At 41.8% G+C, this 17,500-nt stretch overlaps 4 protein-coding genes across 4 annotated transcripts in view; 2 read left to right on the forward strand and 2 right to left on the reverse strand.

Annotated features, from left to right (window-relative positions):
• The window catches only part of LOC126987113 (nascent polypeptide-associated complex subunit alpha, muscle-specific form-like), a 28,926-nt gene extending 15,286 nt beyond the window's left edge, over positions 1-13,640 (reverse strand). The window contains exons 1-4 of the mRNA XM_050843827.1: positions 12,976-13,640; positions 7,475-7,595; positions 6,939-7,199; positions 2,860-4,578 (exon numbers count right to left, since the gene is read on the reverse strand). Of these exons, the coding sequence (XP_050699784.1) occupies positions 2,860-4,578; positions 6,939-7,199; positions 7,475-7,525 (2,031 nt within the window). The 5' untranslated portion in view covers positions 7,526-7,595; positions 12,976-13,640. The remainder of the gene's footprint in view (positions 1-2,859; positions 4,579-6,938; positions 7,200-7,474; positions 7,596-12,975) is intronic.
• LOC126987114 (ethylmalonyl-CoA decarboxylase-like) overlaps positions 1-16,693 on the forward strand; it is a 26,583-nt gene extending 9,890 nt beyond the window's left edge. The window contains exons 2-3 of the mRNA XM_050843830.1: positions 13,958-14,839; positions 15,474-16,693. Coding sequence (XP_050699787.1) covers positions 14,638-14,839; positions 15,474-16,147 — 876 coding nt within the window. The 5' untranslated portion in view covers positions 13,958-14,637 and the 3' untranslated portion in view covers positions 16,148-16,693. The remainder of the gene's footprint in view (positions 1-13,957; positions 14,840-15,473) is intronic.
• LOC126987422 (ovarian abundant message protein-like) lies at positions 10,357-12,969 on the forward strand. The gene is made up of 4 exons (XM_050844389.1): positions 10,357-10,408; positions 11,002-11,339; positions 11,412-11,591; positions 12,238-12,969. Exons 1-4 carry the CDS (start codon positions 10,357-10,359, stop codon positions 12,712-12,714), a joined length of 1,047 nt encoding a protein of 348 aa, XP_050700346.1. The 3' UTR covers positions 12,715-12,969.
• A 438-nt stretch (positions 16,694-17,131) lies between the features above and the next one.
• Positions 17,132-17,500, reverse strand: part of LOC126987115 (tectonic-1-like) — a 7,017-nt gene continuing 6,648 nt past the window's right edge. The window contains exon 8 of the mRNA XM_050843831.1: positions 17,132-17,500. This exon is cut by the window's right edge and continues 26 nt beyond it. Coding sequence (XP_050699788.1) covers positions 17,147-17,500 — 354 coding nt within the window. The 3' untranslated portion in view covers positions 17,132-17,146.

Below are 17,500 nucleotides of genomic sequence, written 5' to 3' on the forward strand. Positions count from 1 at the left end.
GGCACGGCGGGGCAGGGAGAGATGGGGAGATGAATGTTAGTTTTGGGATTTTGATACACTGGAGAGAGAGAGAGAGAGAGAGAGAGAGAGAGAGAGAGAGAGAGAGAGAGAGAGAGAGAGAGAGAGAGAGAGAGAGAGAGAGAGAGAGAGAGAGAGAGAGAGAGAGAGAGAGAGAGAGAGAGAGAGAGAATTGTGTGAATTTTTGAAAGAGAAAAACTTGTGTATGAATTTAAAAAAGAAATTAAAATTGAGGATAAATTTAAAAGAGAAAGACTTAGTATAAAAAATAAATGAAAGAGACTGAAGGTTTAAATATGGAAGAGGAAGACTTATGTATAAATATTAAGAGAAAGACTTAGAAGGTTTTTTTAAGAGAATTTAGGAAGTATTTAATAGAGAAAGACTTGCAAAATATTTAATGGGAGAACTTTATTAAAAGAATAATTATTAAAAGACTTACGAAATATCTAAGAGAAAAAGACTCAGAAAATATTGAAGAGGAAGACTTAGGGAAATATTTAACAGAGGAAGACTTGGGGTAATATTTAACAGAGGAAGACATGGGGAAATATTTAACAGAGGAAGACTTGGGGAAATATTTAACAGAGAAAGACTTAGGGAAATATTTAACAGAGGAAGACTTGGGGAAATATTTAACAGAGGAAGACTTAGGGAAATATTTAACAGAGGAAGACTTAGGGAAATATTTAACAGAGGAAGACTTGGGGAAATATTTAACAGAGGAAGACTTAGGGAAATATTTAACAGAGAAAGACTTAGGGAAATATTTAACAGAGAAAAACTTAGGGAAATATTTAACAGAGGAAGACTTAGGGAAATATTTAACAGAGAAAGACTTAGGGAAATATTTAACAGAGAAAGACTTGGGGAAATATTTAACAGAGAAAGACTTAGGGAAATATTTAACAGAGAAAGACTTAGGGAAATATTTAACAGAGGAAGACTTAGGGAAATATTTAACAGAGGAAGACTTAGGGAAATATTTAACAGAGAAAGACTTAGGGAAATATTTAACAGAGAAAGACTTTGGAAATATTTAACAGAGAAAGACTTAGGGAAATATTTAACAGAGAAAGACTTAGGGAAATATTTAACAGAGAAAGACTTGGGAAATATTTAACAGAGAAAGACTTTGGGAAATATTTAACAGAGGAAGACTTTGGGAAATATTTAACAGAGGAAGACTTGGGGAAATATTTAACAGAGAAAGACTTAGGGAAATATTTAACAGAGAAAGACTTAGGGAAATATTTAACAGAGAAAGACTTAGGGAAATATTTAACAGAGGAAGACTTAGGGAAATATTTAACAGAGAAAGACTTAGGGAAATATTTAACAGAGAAAGACTTGGGGAAATATTTAACAGAGAAAGACTTAGGGAAATATTTAACAGAGAAAGACTTGGGGAAATATTTAACAGAAGAAGACTTAGGGAAATACTTAACAGAGAAAGACTTTGGGAAATATTTAACAGAGAAAGACTTGGGAAATATTTAACAGAGAAAGACTTAGGGAAATATTTAACAGAGAAAGACTTGGGGATATATTTAACAGAGAAAGACTTAGGGAAATATTTAACAGGGAAGACTTGGGGAAATATTTAACAGAGGAAAACTTAGGGAAATATTTAACAGAGAAAGACTTAGGGAAATATTTAACAGAGGAAGACTTAGGGAAATATTTAACAGAGAAAGACTTGGGGAAATATTTAACAGAGAAAGACTTGGGGATATATTTAACAGAGAAAGACTTAGGGAAATATTTAACAGAGGAAGACTTGGGGAAATATTTAACAGAGAAAGACTTAGGGAAATATTTAACAGAGAAAGACTTAGGGAAATATTTAACAGAGAAAGACTAGGGAAATATTTAACAGAGAAAGACTTAGGGAAATATTTAACAGAGAAAGACTTAGGGAAATATTTAACAGAGAAAGACTTGGGGAAATATTTAACAGAGAAAGACTTAGGGAAATATTTAACAGAGAAAGACTTGGGGAAATATTTAACAGAGAAAGACTTGGGGAAATATTTAACAGAGGAAGACTTAGGGAAATATTTAACAGAGAAAGACTAGGGAAATATTTAACAGAGAAAGACAAAGTAATTATATATTCAATAGAAAGATACATTTTATTTTGAAGGGAGAAAAAGTCTTAGGCATCAACACATCAAATTTTTAAAAGCATTTATATACATTAAAAATAATAATAATAATAATAATAATAATAATAATAATAATAATAATAATAATAATAATAATAATAATAATAATAATAATAATAATTGAAGAGAAATTTAAAAGCACATATTTTTAAGCCATTCTGCAAATTTAAAAAAAGCAGAAAATTAAAAAAAAATTAAAAAAATAAATTAGACCGTAAACGTACACACACACACATATATACGCACATAGATACATACACATAAGAATACACATGGATACATATACAAACATAGCTGCCAATATACGCACACACATACACACATACACAGCGAGAGAGAGAGAGAGAGAGAGAGAGAGAGAGAGAGAGAGAGAGAGAGAGAGAGAGAGAATAAATATAATAATAAAAACAACAACAAACAGCAAGACAAACAAACACACGAACAAACAAAAACAGCCATGCAAAAAAAAAAAAAAAAAAAAACAGTCATAAAGGTGCTTTTTAGGGATGCTGTGTGCGTATGTGTGCGTCTGTGTGCGTATGTATGTGTGTGTGTGTGTGTGTGTGTGTGTATATAATTCCATGCAAGTATTTCATGTGTATGTGCGTCTGTGTGCGTATATGAGTGTATGTGTGCGTATGTGCGTATGTGCGTGTGTGCGTACGCCACCTACCTCTTCCCACAAAAAGTGACTCTGTGTGGAGGTGGAGGAAATGGAGGAGAGGTGGAGGGAGGTGGAGGAGAGGGAGGGGCGGCGGGGCAGGAGGACCAGGGACCCGGAGGAGAGGAGGAGGGGGCGGAGGGTGGTGGAGGAGGAGGAGGAGGAGGAGAGGGCGGAGGAAGATCTACCTTGGAGTGTAAGGGAGGAGGGGAGGGAGGAGGAGGAGGAAGAGGGGAAGGAGGAGGAAGGGAAGGAGGAGGAGGAGGTGTGATCTTTCTGTGGGAAGGAGGAGAAGGAGGAGGAGGAGGAGGAGGAGGAGGAGGAGTGAACTAGAGTAGAGGAGGAGATGGAGAGAAAAGAGGAGGACACATCGGTGAGGGAGGAGATATCGAAGAAGGAGGAGGAGGAGTCTGAGTCCATGAGAGGAAGAGAGGTGGAGGAGGAGGGAGGAAGAAGGGAGGAAGAGAAGCAGGAGGAGGAGGAGGAGGTTTGGTGCACAGTGGCATATGTCGCAGAGGAGGAGGAGGAGGAGGAGGAGGGAAGAAGAGAGGAGGAGGAGGAAGACTGTCGGGCTGTTGCATAGGAAGAAGAGGAAGAAGGCCCAGGAAGAAGAGAGGAGGAGGAGGAGGAGGAGGAGGGGGAGGGAGGGGAGTGTGGGCTGGGCAGTGGGCTGATCTGTGCAAACTGGAAAGAGGGGGATCCCACAGACCCATGGGGGGACTGGGGGCTGATTGGAGGGGCTACAATCCTAGGGAGGGGGCTACCATCAGACCCCAGCCCCTCAGACCCAACCAGACCCTGCCCAGCCCCATCCTCGCACTCCGAAACAGACCTAGCGAATGGGGGATCTGACGGAGGGAAGGGAAGGGACTGAGGGGCTGAAACTGGTCTAGGAAGAGGGGCTGAGGTCTGTGGGTGACAAACATAGCAGAAGGGAAATTGGACTGGGGTCTGGGAGGGATCTGAACTTGTGTGGGTATTAGATTCATGGGTCTGAGGGGTCTGAAGGGGCTGGGGGTGACACTTGGAGCAATAAGGGGCTGAATTTAGACCACGGAATTGGGCTGTGGGCTGAGAAGGGTCTGAAGTCTTTTGGGTATCAGGTTTTGGGGTCTGATCCTGGGTCTTAAGGGGCTGATTCTGGGCATGACATTTATAGCAAGAGGAAAAAGGAAAGGTCTGAGAGGGGTCTAAATTCCGGGTGTCAGGTTTTGGGGTATGATGGGTCTGGGGCGGGGTCTGAAGGGTCTGATTTTGGGGCTGATTCTGGGGATGACAAACATTGCAATAGGAAAAAGGAGAGGTCTGAGATGGGTCTAAATTCCGGGTATCAGGTATTTGGGGCTTCCGGGTCTGATGGGGCTGGCAGACGGGGCAGACCGGGTCGGGGCAAGATCCCTTAGCCCCGTATTTCAGGGAGTGGATAAGAAGGGCTGTTAGAAGGTAGGATTCGGGGCTACTTCCCTCATGGTAAGAGTGACGATGGGGGGCTGGGGGGGGTCTGACGGGGCTATTCAGGGGCTGGGGTTGAGTAGGGGGGCGCCTTCTCCTCCTCACTGCAACAGGCCCCGGTATGCCCCCCGCCCCCCCTTCTCCACCCCCGCCCCCAGCCCCGGTCCAGCCCCCGATAGGTAAGGGTCTGTTTCCTCCACTCTCTCCTCCGTTTCCTCCACTTTCTCCTCCGTTTCCTCCACTCTCTCCTCCTCCTCCTCCTCCTCCTTCCATCTCATACTGCAAGGCAAAAAAGAGAGAGAGAGAGAGATAAAGATACCGAGAGCGAGAGAGAGAGAGAGAGAGAGAGAGAGAGAGAGAGAGAGAGAGAGAGAGAGAGAAAAGTCCTCGTTTATTAGATTTGTTATTATTATCATTATCATTATTATTATTATTATTATTATTATTATTATTAGTTAAAGTAGGGATGAGCTGCAGGTGTGTGGGGGGGGGGGTGAGAGGGAGGCAGGGGGGGATGTATGGGTTGTATATGTATACTGTATTAACTTATGTATAGTAGTAGTAGTAGTAGTAGTAGTAGTAGTAGTGGTAGTAATATAGATATAAGTATTTTTCTATATTATTATTATTATTATTATTATTATTATTATTATTATTATTATGTTATTTTAATATATTTTCTATTCTTATTCCTGTTCTATGTAATTTTATTTATATATATATATGTATGGAAGAGAGAGAGAGAGAGAGAGAGAGAGAGAGAGAGAGAGAGAGAGAGAGAGAGAGAGAGAGAGAGAGAGAGAGAGAGAGAGAGAGAGAGAGAGAGAGAGAGAGAGAGAGAGAGCAAAAACTATATCCATGTGTTTGTGCGTATGTGCGTATGTGCGTCACACCATTAACAAACAACAACAACAACAAACACAAAAAACCACATTAGTATCAAACAGGTGAGAAAAAAAACACTAATTAACTATCCCAGGTGACCCCCCCAACCCCCCACTGCCCCCCCTCTCTCTCTCTCACACACACCTGCAGCTCATCAACACACCCCCTTCCACACACCTGCTTACACATCTACCACAGGGCTACTCAACTCTTATAAGGTCAAGTTAGGTTAGGCAAAGCGTCATATATGCATAGTTTTGTATACATAGTCACCCTCATAAGATAATTAATCACCTAAGTTATTTTTTACAGAGATTTCCGGGGTTCTGTCGGCATCAATCCTTCATCACGCGACGCCCGTTATTGCTGAGTTGCGTTCGTCATTCAAGGCTCGAGTGTTTTGGAATCGGCCGTTTCGCTTATGCCTAAACCTTAAGTCAATTGGGATACTGGTAGTTCTTTTCCGATTTCCGATTTCCGATTTCCTGGGTGGTTTGTTTGTGTCTGCCGTAACATGGAGGTCCCGGTAATGCGTTCTTGCGAGTGTATTTACCGTTGATGAGGTGTCAGGCCCCACTCCACTGTCGGCAATAATGATGTTAACCTCGATATCCACTTACTCACGGCGTCATAGTGAGTGAGTGAGTCTTAATTGCTTTCATGGATAACTTAATGATGTTTTAATTATTTTCTCGCCAAGACCTTCATGTTAATTATATGGTTCAACTTATCACTTGGAAGGCCTGCCAGTTAAGTAGCCCTGATCTACTACTAAATTTAGGGCTTATAAGTACACTACAGAGCTATTTATTAAGGTTACTACACTAATAATAATAATAGGATTAACATTAATATAACTACATTTATATGCTATGTGGCAACCAGTATGAGAGAGAGAGAGAGAGAGAGAGAGAGAGAGAGAGTAGTAGTAGTAGTAGTAGTAGTAGTTTTGTAAGATCATGTGTGTGTGTGTGTGTCTGTAACTCCACTCCTCCTCCTCCTCCTCCTCCTCCTCCTCTTCCTCTTCCTCCTCCTCCTCTTCTTCTTCTTCTTCTCCATCTTAAAATTTATATAAAGTAGAGTAAATATGTATTAAATTTTAACACACACACACACACACACACACACACACACACATACACACAAACGAAGAAAAAAACACCAAAAAAATAGAAAAACAAACGAACAAACAAAAAATTGAAGAAAAAACACGAAAATATACATGTACGTTTTTTTTCTGTGCGCACACAAACACACACACACACACACACGTACACATAAAAAATATGTACATGACAAAGAATAAAGGAGAAACACACACACACACACGTACACACAAAAATACGCACACAACAGAGAATAAAGGAGAAATACGCACACACACACACACACAAACACACAAAAAAACGCACACAAAAAACGCACACACACACACGTACACAAAAAATACGCACACAACAGAGAATAAAGGAGAAATACGCACACACAAACACACAAAAAAAACGCACACACACACACGTACACATAAAAAAATACGTACACAGCAAAGAATAAACGAAACACACACACACATACACACACACACACACACATAAAAAAACATACATACACAACAAAGAATAAAGAAGAAATACGCACACACACAAACACACACAAAAACACAAAAACACACACACACACACACACACACACACAAACACACAAACACACACACACACACACACACACACACACACACACACACACGCACATACCTGGAAATTCAGCTGGCGGAGTTCAATGTGCTCATGGTTTGGGGTGGAGGGGTGGCTGTGTGTGGGGGGGGTGGCGGGGGTGGAGCGCACCCCCGACGGCGCCCCCGACCTCCTCCGCAGCACCCCTAGCAGCCCCCAACCTTGCAGCCACTCCCCCACCACCCCCCCCAGCGCCCCCAGCCAGCCCGTGCTCCCCCCAGTACCCGTGCCGTCATTGGTGGTGGTGGGGGGGAAGGGGGTGTCCAGGCCCAGTGGGGGGGACTAGGGTGGGGGAAGGAGGGGGGGAGGGGGAGAGAGAGAGAGTTAGATATTTTAATATTTTCCTTTGATTATTTTATTTTATTTTTCTGAACATTAATTTTCATTCTATATTCTATTTAATTACATTTGTCTATTGTCTATTGAGGTTTAAATGCTTTATAATAATAGGAGAAAATATGCCTATCATAATAATAATAATAGTAGTAGTAGTAGTAGTAATAATAGTAATAGTAATAGTAATAGTAATAATAATAATAATAATAACAACAACACACCTGGGTAAACGTTCTCTTCCGTGCTGCTGTCGGGGTGACCGGCGTTGACATCCTGCCGCCGCCGCCGCCGCCGCCGCTGGTTCTCCCGCTAGGGCCACGCCAAGGCTAGTCTCCGAGCCATCTGTGTGGAGGCAACAACATTTACTTTTCTCTCAAGGCTGACGGGACAAATTTTTCTCGCTCGTCTCAAACATTCTTGAAAGCGCTGCAAGTGTTTAGGGAGCATGGTGTCCTTCCTGCCGCCCTAATCTGCCCCGCCCTTGTGACAGACATTACAATCTTAAGCCTTCAAGTGGAGGTGTTAGAGCAGCACTTCAGATAATTTACAGTTTCACCCAACCAACGATTTTCTTGCGTGGTTCGTGTTTTTCTGGTGACGAATGTTGTGAGTTGCATGATTCTGTACGTCATTTCCATTGCAAATGTCTACGTCTGAGCAAGTGGCTAGACAATGCAGTTAGGTTGGCAATCCTGAGTGGAGACGAGCCACTCCTTCAAGCTTTTTGCCCCTCGTTACAACACTGATGTTTAATTGTTCTCAGTGCGGGTCATTAGCATGTGGGATAATTTACCCGAATCAGCTGTTAAGGTGAATTTGGTTAACGCTTTTAAACAGCATCGCCACACTTCTCTGGGTCAAATTTTGGATGATTTTGATTGACTTTGGGTTGTTGAGTGTTATACAGTTCAAAGAGATACTCAACAACCCAAGTATCTCTTTGAACTGTATAATGCTCAAGAACCCAAGTATCTCTTTGAACTGTATTATACTCAAGAACCCAAGTATCTCTTTGAACTGTATAATACTCAACCCAAGTATCTCTTTGAACTGTATAATGCTCAACCCAAGTATCTCTTTGAACTGTATAATACTCAACACAAGTATCTCTTTGAACTGTCTGATGCTCAACCCCAGTATATCTTTGAAATGTATAACACTCAACCCAAGTATCTCTTTGATCTGTATAATACTCAACCCAAGTATCTCTTTGAACTGTATAATACTCAACCCAAGTATCTCTTTGAACTGTATAATGCTCAACCCAAGTATCTCTTTGAACTGTATAATGCTCAACCCAAGTATCTCTTTGAACTGTATAACACTCAACCCAAGTATCTCTTTGAACTGTATAATGCTCAACCCAAGTATCTCTTTGAACTGTATAATGCTCAACCCAAGTATCTCTTTGAACTGTATAATACTCAACCCAAGTATCTCTTTGAACTGTATAATGCTCAACCCAAGTATCTCTTTGAACTGTATAACACTCAACCCAAGTATCTCTTTGAACTGTATAATGCTCAACCCAAGTATCTCTTTGAACTGTATAATGCTCAACCCAAGTATCTCTTTGAACTGTATAATGCTCAACCCAAGTATCTCTTTGAACTGTATAATGCTCAACCCAAGTATCTCTTTGAACTGTATAATACTCAACCCAAGTATCTCTTTGAACTGTATAACACTCAACCCAAGTATCTCTTTGAACTGTATAATGCTCAACCCAAGTATCTCTTTGAACTGTATAATGCTCAACCCAAGTATCTCTTTGAACTGTATTATACTCAACCCAAGTATCTCTTTGAACTGTATAATACTCAACCCAAGTATCTCTTTGAACTGTATAATACTCAACCCAAGTATCTCTTTGAACTGTATAATGCTCAACCCAAGTATCTCTTTGAACTGTATAACACTCAACCCAAGTATCTCTTTGAACTGTATAATACTCAACCCAAGTATCTCTTTGAACTGTATAATGCTCAACCCAAGTATCTCTTTGAACTGTATAATGCTCAACCCAAGTATCTCTTTGAACTGTATAATGCTCAACCCAAGTATCTCTTTGAACTGTATAATACTCAACCCAAGTATCTCTTTGAACTGTATAATGCTCAACCCAAGTATCTCTTTGAACTGTATAATACTCAACCCAAGTATCTCTTTGAACTGTATAATGCTCAACCCAAGTATCTCTTTGAACTGTATAATGCTCAACCCAAGTATCTCTTTGAACTGTATAATACTCAACCCAAGTATCTCTTTGAACTGTATAATACTCAACCCAAGTATCTCTTTGAACTGTATAACACTCAACCCAAGTATCTCTTTGAACTGTATTATACTCAACCCAAGTATCTCTTTGAACTGTATAATACTCAACCCAAGTATCTCTTTGAACTGTATAATACTCAACCCAAGTATCTCTTTGAACTGTATAATACTCAACCCAAGTATCTCTTTGAACTGTATAATGCTCAACCCAAGTATCTCTTTGAACTGTATAATACTCAACCCAAGTATCTCTTTGAACTGTATAATGCTCAACCCAAGTATCTCTTTGAACTGTATAACACTCAACCCAAGTATCTCTTTGAACTGTATAATGCTCAACCCAAGTATCTCTTTGAACTGTATAACACTCAACCCAAGTATCTCTTTGAACTGTATAATGCTCAACCCAAGTATCTCTTTGAACTGTATAATGCTCAACCCAAGTATCTCTTTGAACTGTATAATACTGAACCCAAGTATCTCTTTGAACTGTATAACACTCAACCCAAGTATCTCTTTGAACTGTATAATACTCAACCCAAGTATCTCTTTGAACTGTATAACACTCAACCCAAGTATCTCTTTGAACTGTATAATACTCAACCCAAGTATCTCTTTGAACTGTATAACACTCAACCCAAGTATCTCTTTGAACTGTATAATGCTCAACCCAAGTATCTCTTTGAACTGTATAATACTCAACCCAAGTATCTCTTTGAACTGTATAACACTCAACCCAAGTATCTCTCTGAACTGTATAATGCTCAACCCAAGTATCTCTTTGAACTGTATAATGCTCAACCCAAGTATCTCTTTGAACTGTATAATGCTCAACAACCCAAAGTCAATCAAAATCATCCAAAATTTGACCCAGAGAAGTGTGGCGATGCCGTTTAAAAGCGTTAACCAAATTCACCAAAACAACTGATTCAGGTAAATTATCCCACATGCTAATGACCCGCACTGAGAACAATTAAACATCAGTGTTGTAACGAGGAACAAAAAGCTTGAAGGAGTGGCCTCTCGTGTCTCTGCTGCGATTTCTAGATTAGGACAAAACCTTTCAGAATGTTGGATGCCATAAGGACATCAGCTCTGGTCAACCTTCCTTTCCTCATCCTCCTCTGAACTGAAAGACCCCAGTTAGCTAAGTTACATCAGGTGGATGAAAGACCCCTGTTAGCTAAGTTACATCAGGTGGATTAAAGACCCCTGTTAGCTAAGTTACATCAGGTGGATTAAAGACCCCAGTTAGCTAAGTTACATCAGGTGGATTAAAGACCCCTGTTAGCTAAGTTACATCAGGTGGATTAAAGACCCCTGTTAGCTAAGTTACATCACGTGGATTAAAGACCCCTGTTAGCTAAGTTACATCACGTGGATGAAAGACCCCTGTTAGCTAAGTTACATCAGGTGGATGAAAGACCCCAGTTAGCTAAGTTACATCAGGTGGATGAAAGACCCCTGTTAGGTAGGTTACATCAGGTGGATGAAAGACCCCTGTTAGCTAAGTTACATCAGGTGGATGAAAGACCCCTGTTAGCTAAGTTACATCAGGTGGATGAAAGACCCCTGTTAGCTAAGTTACATCAGGTGGATGAAAGACCCCTGTTAGCTAAGTTACATCACGTGGATGAAAGACCCCTGTTAGCTAAGTTACATCAGGTGGATGAAAGACCCCTGTTAGCTAAGTTACATCACGTGGATGAAAGACCCCTGTTAGCTAAGTTACATCAGGTGGATGAAAGACCCCTGTTAGCTAAGTTACATCAGGTGGATGAAAGACCCCTGTTAGCTAAGTTACATCAGGTGGATTAAAGACCCCTGTTAGCTAAGTTACATCACATGGATGAAAGACCCCTGTTAGCTAAGTTACATCAGGTGGATGAAAGACCCCTGTTAGCTAAGTTACATCAGGTGGATGAAAGACCCCTGTTAGCTAAGTTACATCACGTGGATGAAAGACCCCTGTTAGCTAAGTTACATCAGGTGGATGAAAGACCCCTGTTAGCTAAGTTACATCACGTGGATGAAAGACCCCTGTTAGCTAAGTTACATCACGTGGATGAAAGACCCCTGTTAGCTAAGTTACATCAGGTGGATGAAAGACCCCAGTTAGCTAAGTTACATCAGGTGGATGAAAGACCCCTGTTAGCTAAGTTACATCAGGTGGATGAAAGACCCCTGTTAGCTAAGTTACATCAGGTGGATGAAAGACCCCTGTTAGCTAAGTTACATCAGGTGGATGAAAGACCCCAGTTAGCTAAGTTACATCAGGTGGATGAAAGACCCCTATTAGCTAAGTTACATCAAGTGGATGAAAGACCCCTGTTAGCTAAGTTACATCAGGTGGATGAAAGACCCCTGTTAGCTAAGTTACATCACGTGGATGAAAGACCCCTGTTAGCTAAGTTACATCAGGTGGATGAAAGACCCCTGTTAGCTAAGTTACATCAGGTGGATGAAAGACCCCTGTTAGCTAAGTTACATCAGGTGGATGAAAGACCCCTGTTAGGTAGGTTACATCAGGTGGATGAAAGACCCCTGTTAGCTAAGTTACATCAGGTGGATGAAAGACCCCTGTTAGCTAAGTTACATCAGGTGGATGAAAGACCCTGTTAGCTAAGTTACATCAGGTGGATGAAAGACCCTGTTAGCTAAGTTACATCACGTGGATGAAAGACCCCTGTTAGCTAAGTTACATCAGGTGGATGAAAGACCCCTGTTAGCTAAGTTACATCACGTGGATGAAAGACCCCTGTTAGCTAAGTTACATCAGGTGGATGAAAGACCCCTGTTAGCTAAGTTACATCAGGTGGATGAAAGACCCCTGTTAGCTAAGTTACATCAGGTGGATGAAAGACCCCTGTTAGCTAAGTTACATCAGGTGGATGAAAGACCCCTGTTAGCTAAGTTACATCAGGTGGATGAAAGACCCCTGTTAGCTAAGTTACATCACGTGGATGAAAGACCCCTGTTAGCTAAGTTACATCAGGTGGATGAAAGACCCCTGTTAGCTAAGTTACATCACGTGGATGAAAGACCCCTGTTAGCTAAGTTACATCAGGTGGATGAAAGACCCCTGTTAGCTAAGTTACATCAGGTGGATGAAAGACCCCTGTTAGCTAAGTTACATCAGGTGGATGAAAGACCCCTGTTAGCTAAGTTACATCAGGTGGATTAAAGACCCTTGTTAGCTAAGTTACATCACGTGGATGAAAGACCCCTGTTAGCTAAGTTACATCACGTGGATAGACTGTTGGAGTAAGCTTCCTGTGCAGGCGTCGGTGTGGTGCTGAGAGTGACTGTGTGGAGGACAAGAAAAATAATGGAGATAATGGAGCGGAACGAAAGTGACTGATTACGAAAGTGTGTGTGGCCGCCTGTGGTGTACGGTAATGGCGCCGCTCCTCTCCTGTGTGCTCCGCCTGTGTAGGATTCTCACCTGGCCGGGCGGTGGTGTGGGCACATCCCCGCGGCGGGAGGAGGAAGACACAAGGACACACACAAGGCAAGGACGCGGGAGTCCCTTCAAGGCGGGGACACGACCATTATTTACCTTCACTTCATAAGGGAAACAAACCCTCGACACAAACAGGATCAGGAAACCTTTAATTAACCCCAAAACACCTTAAATGAATAACCACAGACCCTCTAATCACCTAAATCTCCCTACTTTACACTAATTTAAGTAAAATATTAAGTTTCATCTAAGTTAAGTAAAAATATATAAGCCGTAAAAATTAATAAATAATCCAATTCTTTTAAAGTCGTATTTAGTTCCCATAAGCGATCGTCACTTGTCTTTTGCCCTTCCTCTTATACTCGATTGTCAATAGCAGACGAATTCCTAATATTTCACTACTATAAGGCATCGGAGACATGATATAAGCCTTAAATAATAAATAATTAATTAAAATAGAGCTAATAATAGGATGAAAGGAGTAAAAATGGCGGTAAATAATGAAAAATAGCTTAGTGATTAATTCCTCATATTTCTCTATTTCAGCGCAACGGAGACATGATATAAGCCTTAAATAATAAATAATTAATTAAAATAGAGCTAATAATAGGATGAAAGGAGTAAAAATGGCGGTAAATAATGAAAAATAGCTTAGTAATTAAATCCTCATATTTCTCTATTTCAGCGCAACGGAGACATGATATAAGACTTAAATAATAAATAATTAATTAAAATACAGCTAATAATAGGATGAAAGGAGTAAAAATGGCGGTAAATAATGAAAAAATAGCTTAGTGATTAATTCCTCATATTTCTCTATTTTAACGAAACGGAGACATGATATAAGCCTTAAATAATGAAGACTTAATTAAAATCGAGCTAATAAAAGGATGAAAGGAGTAAAAATGGCGGTAAATAATGAAAAATAGCTTAGTGATTAATTCCTCATATTTCTCTATTTCAGCGCAACGGAGACATGATATAAGCCTCAAATAATCACATACTAATTAAAATGGCGCTAAAAATGAGCTAAAAGGGTGAAAAATGGCCATAAATAAGGAAATAATAGCTGTGTTGTGAGCCGTGTACCGCCGAGGATGACCAAATACCGCCATGGATGTAAACAAACTCATGTGACAATATATAAAAATGCCTCAAAATTACATTAAACACGAATATATCTTCACTTAACACCTCAGAAACGTTATAAATGGGAAAATGAGCTTAAAATAACGTAGTAAGCTGATAGGCCGAAAGCTGGAAATACTAAAATAGGCCTAACCTCCATCACGGCCTTGTCATATCAATCAAAGTCATATTTAGGACAGAAAAAAGAAATATATGAGAAAAATAATCATGAAATACCTAAAACTAACTTAAAATCACCTAAAAACGCATTACCCTAAACCGTGTACGCTAAAAATTAGACCCCAAACCTTACGTCATAAATATCTATCAAACTCATATTTAAGGCAGAAAAAGGAACATATAACCCCCAAAACAATCATTAAGTACCTAAAACTTACCTAAAATCACCTAAAAGCGCATTACCCTAAACCGTGGACGCCAAATTAGACCCCAAAAGACGTCCTCCCTGGCTCTCCCTTCCTTCCCTTGACATCACCCTAAAAATCTCTCTACAAAATGCTCTCTGCTGTGCTTAAGCGGAAGGGGATCAGCAGGGGAGTCAGCAGGGAGGTCAGCAGGGGTTGTGCCTCCCTAATAAGCCAAGCCCGGGGGATGCTGGAGGGCCTGGGGGACGGGGAGGTGACCCTAGAGAAGGATGTGACCTCGGGGGTAGCAACCATTACCCTGAGGAATGAGAGAAGGAAGAATGCCCTATCAGGTGAGAGAGAGAGAGAGAGAGAGAGAGAGAGAGAGAGAGAGAGAGAGAGAGAGAGAGAGAGAGAGAGAGAGAGAGAGAGAGAGAGAGAGAGAGAGAGAGAGAGAGAGAGAGAGAGTGTGTGAGTGTGTGTGTGTGTGTACAGGGAAAATCTCTAGAATTACACCCATTTCAGTTAGAGGAGAGAGAATACAAGGAAAATCTCTAGAATTACACCCATTTCAGTTAGAGGAGAGAGAATACAAGGAAAATCTCTAGAATTACACCCATTTCAGTTAGAGGAGGAGGAAGCAAGAAAGAGAGAGAGAGAGAGAGAGAGAGAGAGAGAGAGAGAGAGAGAGAGTGTACAGGGAAAATCTCTAGAATTACACCCATTTCTGTTAGAGGAGGAGGAAGCAAGAGAGAGAGAGAGAGAGAGAGAGAGAGAGAGAGAGAGAGCATACAGGGAAAATCTCTAGAATTACACCCATTTCAGTTAGAGGAGGAGGAAGCAAGAGAGAGAGAGAGAGAGCATACAGGGAAAATCTCTAGAATTACACCCATTTCAGTTAGAGGAGGAGGAGAAGGAGGAGAAAGCAAGAGAGAGAGAGAGAGAGAGAACCTTACCCCCCTAACCTCCCCTTCCCTCCCCCCTTAGGTCGCATGATGGTCCAACTTGCCGACATAACCCACGAACTAACGCACTGGGCCGAGGGGAAGGCTGTCGTTTTGACCTCCGAGGGCGACACGTTCTGCTCGGGGGGCGACCTCACCACCGTCAAGGCCATCTGTGACCCTGACTCCGGGCTCCTCATGTCGACCCTAATGCACGATGCCCTGACCCGACTCTACACACTGCCGCACCTCACGCTGACCCTAGTCCACGGGGCAGCTCTGGGGGGCGGCGCAGAGCTCACGACCGCGACCGATTTCCGCGTCTTCACCGAAACTGGAGTTGTCGGCTTCGTGCAAGGTCGCATGGGGGTCACGACAGGCTGGGGCGGCGGGACAAGACTCGTGAAGCTGCTGGGACCATCGGCAACCCTTGACCTCCTAACGACATGCAGGAAGATCGACCACAAGGCAGCGGTTAACATCGGACTAGCGGATTACGTCGTAGCGAGCGAGGGGCGGAACGACGCTGCCCTTGGGTGGTTGTCGGAGCGGATAGGACATGCGACGGAGGTGGTACAGGCGGCGAAGCGGATAGCTGTCGCTGCGAGGGATCTGCCGGTGACCGAGGCGCTGTCTGTCGAGAGGGGGGTGTTTGCGCCGCTTTGGGGGGGCCCGGCGAACCTTAGGGCGCTCGGCAAGAACATTAAGCATAAGTAGAGGAGGAGGAGAGAGAGAGAGAGAGAGAGAGAGAGAGAGAGAGAGAGAGAGAGAGAGAGAGAGAGAGAGAGAGAGAGAGAGAGAGAGAGAGAGAGGAGGATGTTGAGTTAAGTTAGGTTAGGTAAAGGAAGAGAGAGAGAGAGAGAGAGAGAGAGAGAGAGAGAGAGAGAGAGAGAGAGAGAGAGAGAGAGATGAAGGAATTGTGGAAGATAGGACATGGGAAATACACAATAAAAGAGGGAAATGAGAAGGAGGAGGAGGAGGAGGAGGAATGGAAGAAGAAGAAGAGAGGAGGAGGAGGAGGAGGAGGCAATAAAAATGAAAATAAAAGAAATAGAAAAGAAGGAATAAGGAGAAGGAAGGAAGGAAGGAAGAAGAGGAAGAGAAAGAAGGAAGGAAGGAAGAGAAAATAAATAATAATAATAATAATAATATAATAGTTTAATGTATATATGTATAGTGTATGATAATGTATTAGTGTATATATTAATAATGTATAGAAATTGTGGTTAAAATATATGAATAAAATGTATATATATTGAATTATGGACCTCTGTTACTACTACTACTACTACTACTACTACTACTACTACTACTACCACTACTACTACTACTATTACTACTACTACAAGGTTACTTATACAACAAATTAATACTGACTAGACTTTATTGAGGATAGTAATTACTTCACCATAATTAACTTACATATTCTTAAGTTACTACTACTACTACTACTACTACTACTACTATTACTATTATTATGACTAGTAGTGGTTATATAATGGTTATCATCAGGCACGTTGGGACATGTTTAAGGCACGGGACGAACAAACGAACACACACACACACACACACACACACACACACACATAAATAAAGAGAGAGAGAGAGGAAAGAAATAAAGAAAGTTCAAAAAAAATTAAAAAGAAAAGAAAATCGGAAATATATTAAAAAATGACACCCACACACACACACACACAGTCATCCACTACACCCACATCACACCCACCCACACACCCACCCACACCCACACCCGCCAGACGCCACACTCGGTAGAAACGGATAAAAAAAATCATAGGGCAACTTGACATCCAGCGACGGGGGGCTTGCGTACACCTCAACCGGATGGCGGGTGACCTCGACGAACCCCACGGATGACGCCAACTCCAGTGCCAACGTCCGGGTGTGCCTGGGTGCCGCGAGGGTCCGAGGAGTGCCGAGGAAGAGGGCCACGCCAATGATCTTTGCTTGTGGGTTGTTCCGCTGGCCCTGAAGGCTATAGGCGAATTGGAGGTGGATGGAGGTGGTTGCGTCGTGGCACTGTGGTTGTGGTGGTGACTGTGGTGGTGGTGG

The sequence above is a fragment of the Eriocheir sinensis genome, chromosome 64, assembly GCF_024679095.1.
Source record: "Eriocheir sinensis breed Jianghai 21 chromosome 64, ASM2467909v1, whole genome shotgun sequence".
NCBI lineage: Eukaryota > Metazoa > Arthropoda > Malacostraca > Decapoda > Varunidae > Eriocheir > Eriocheir sinensis.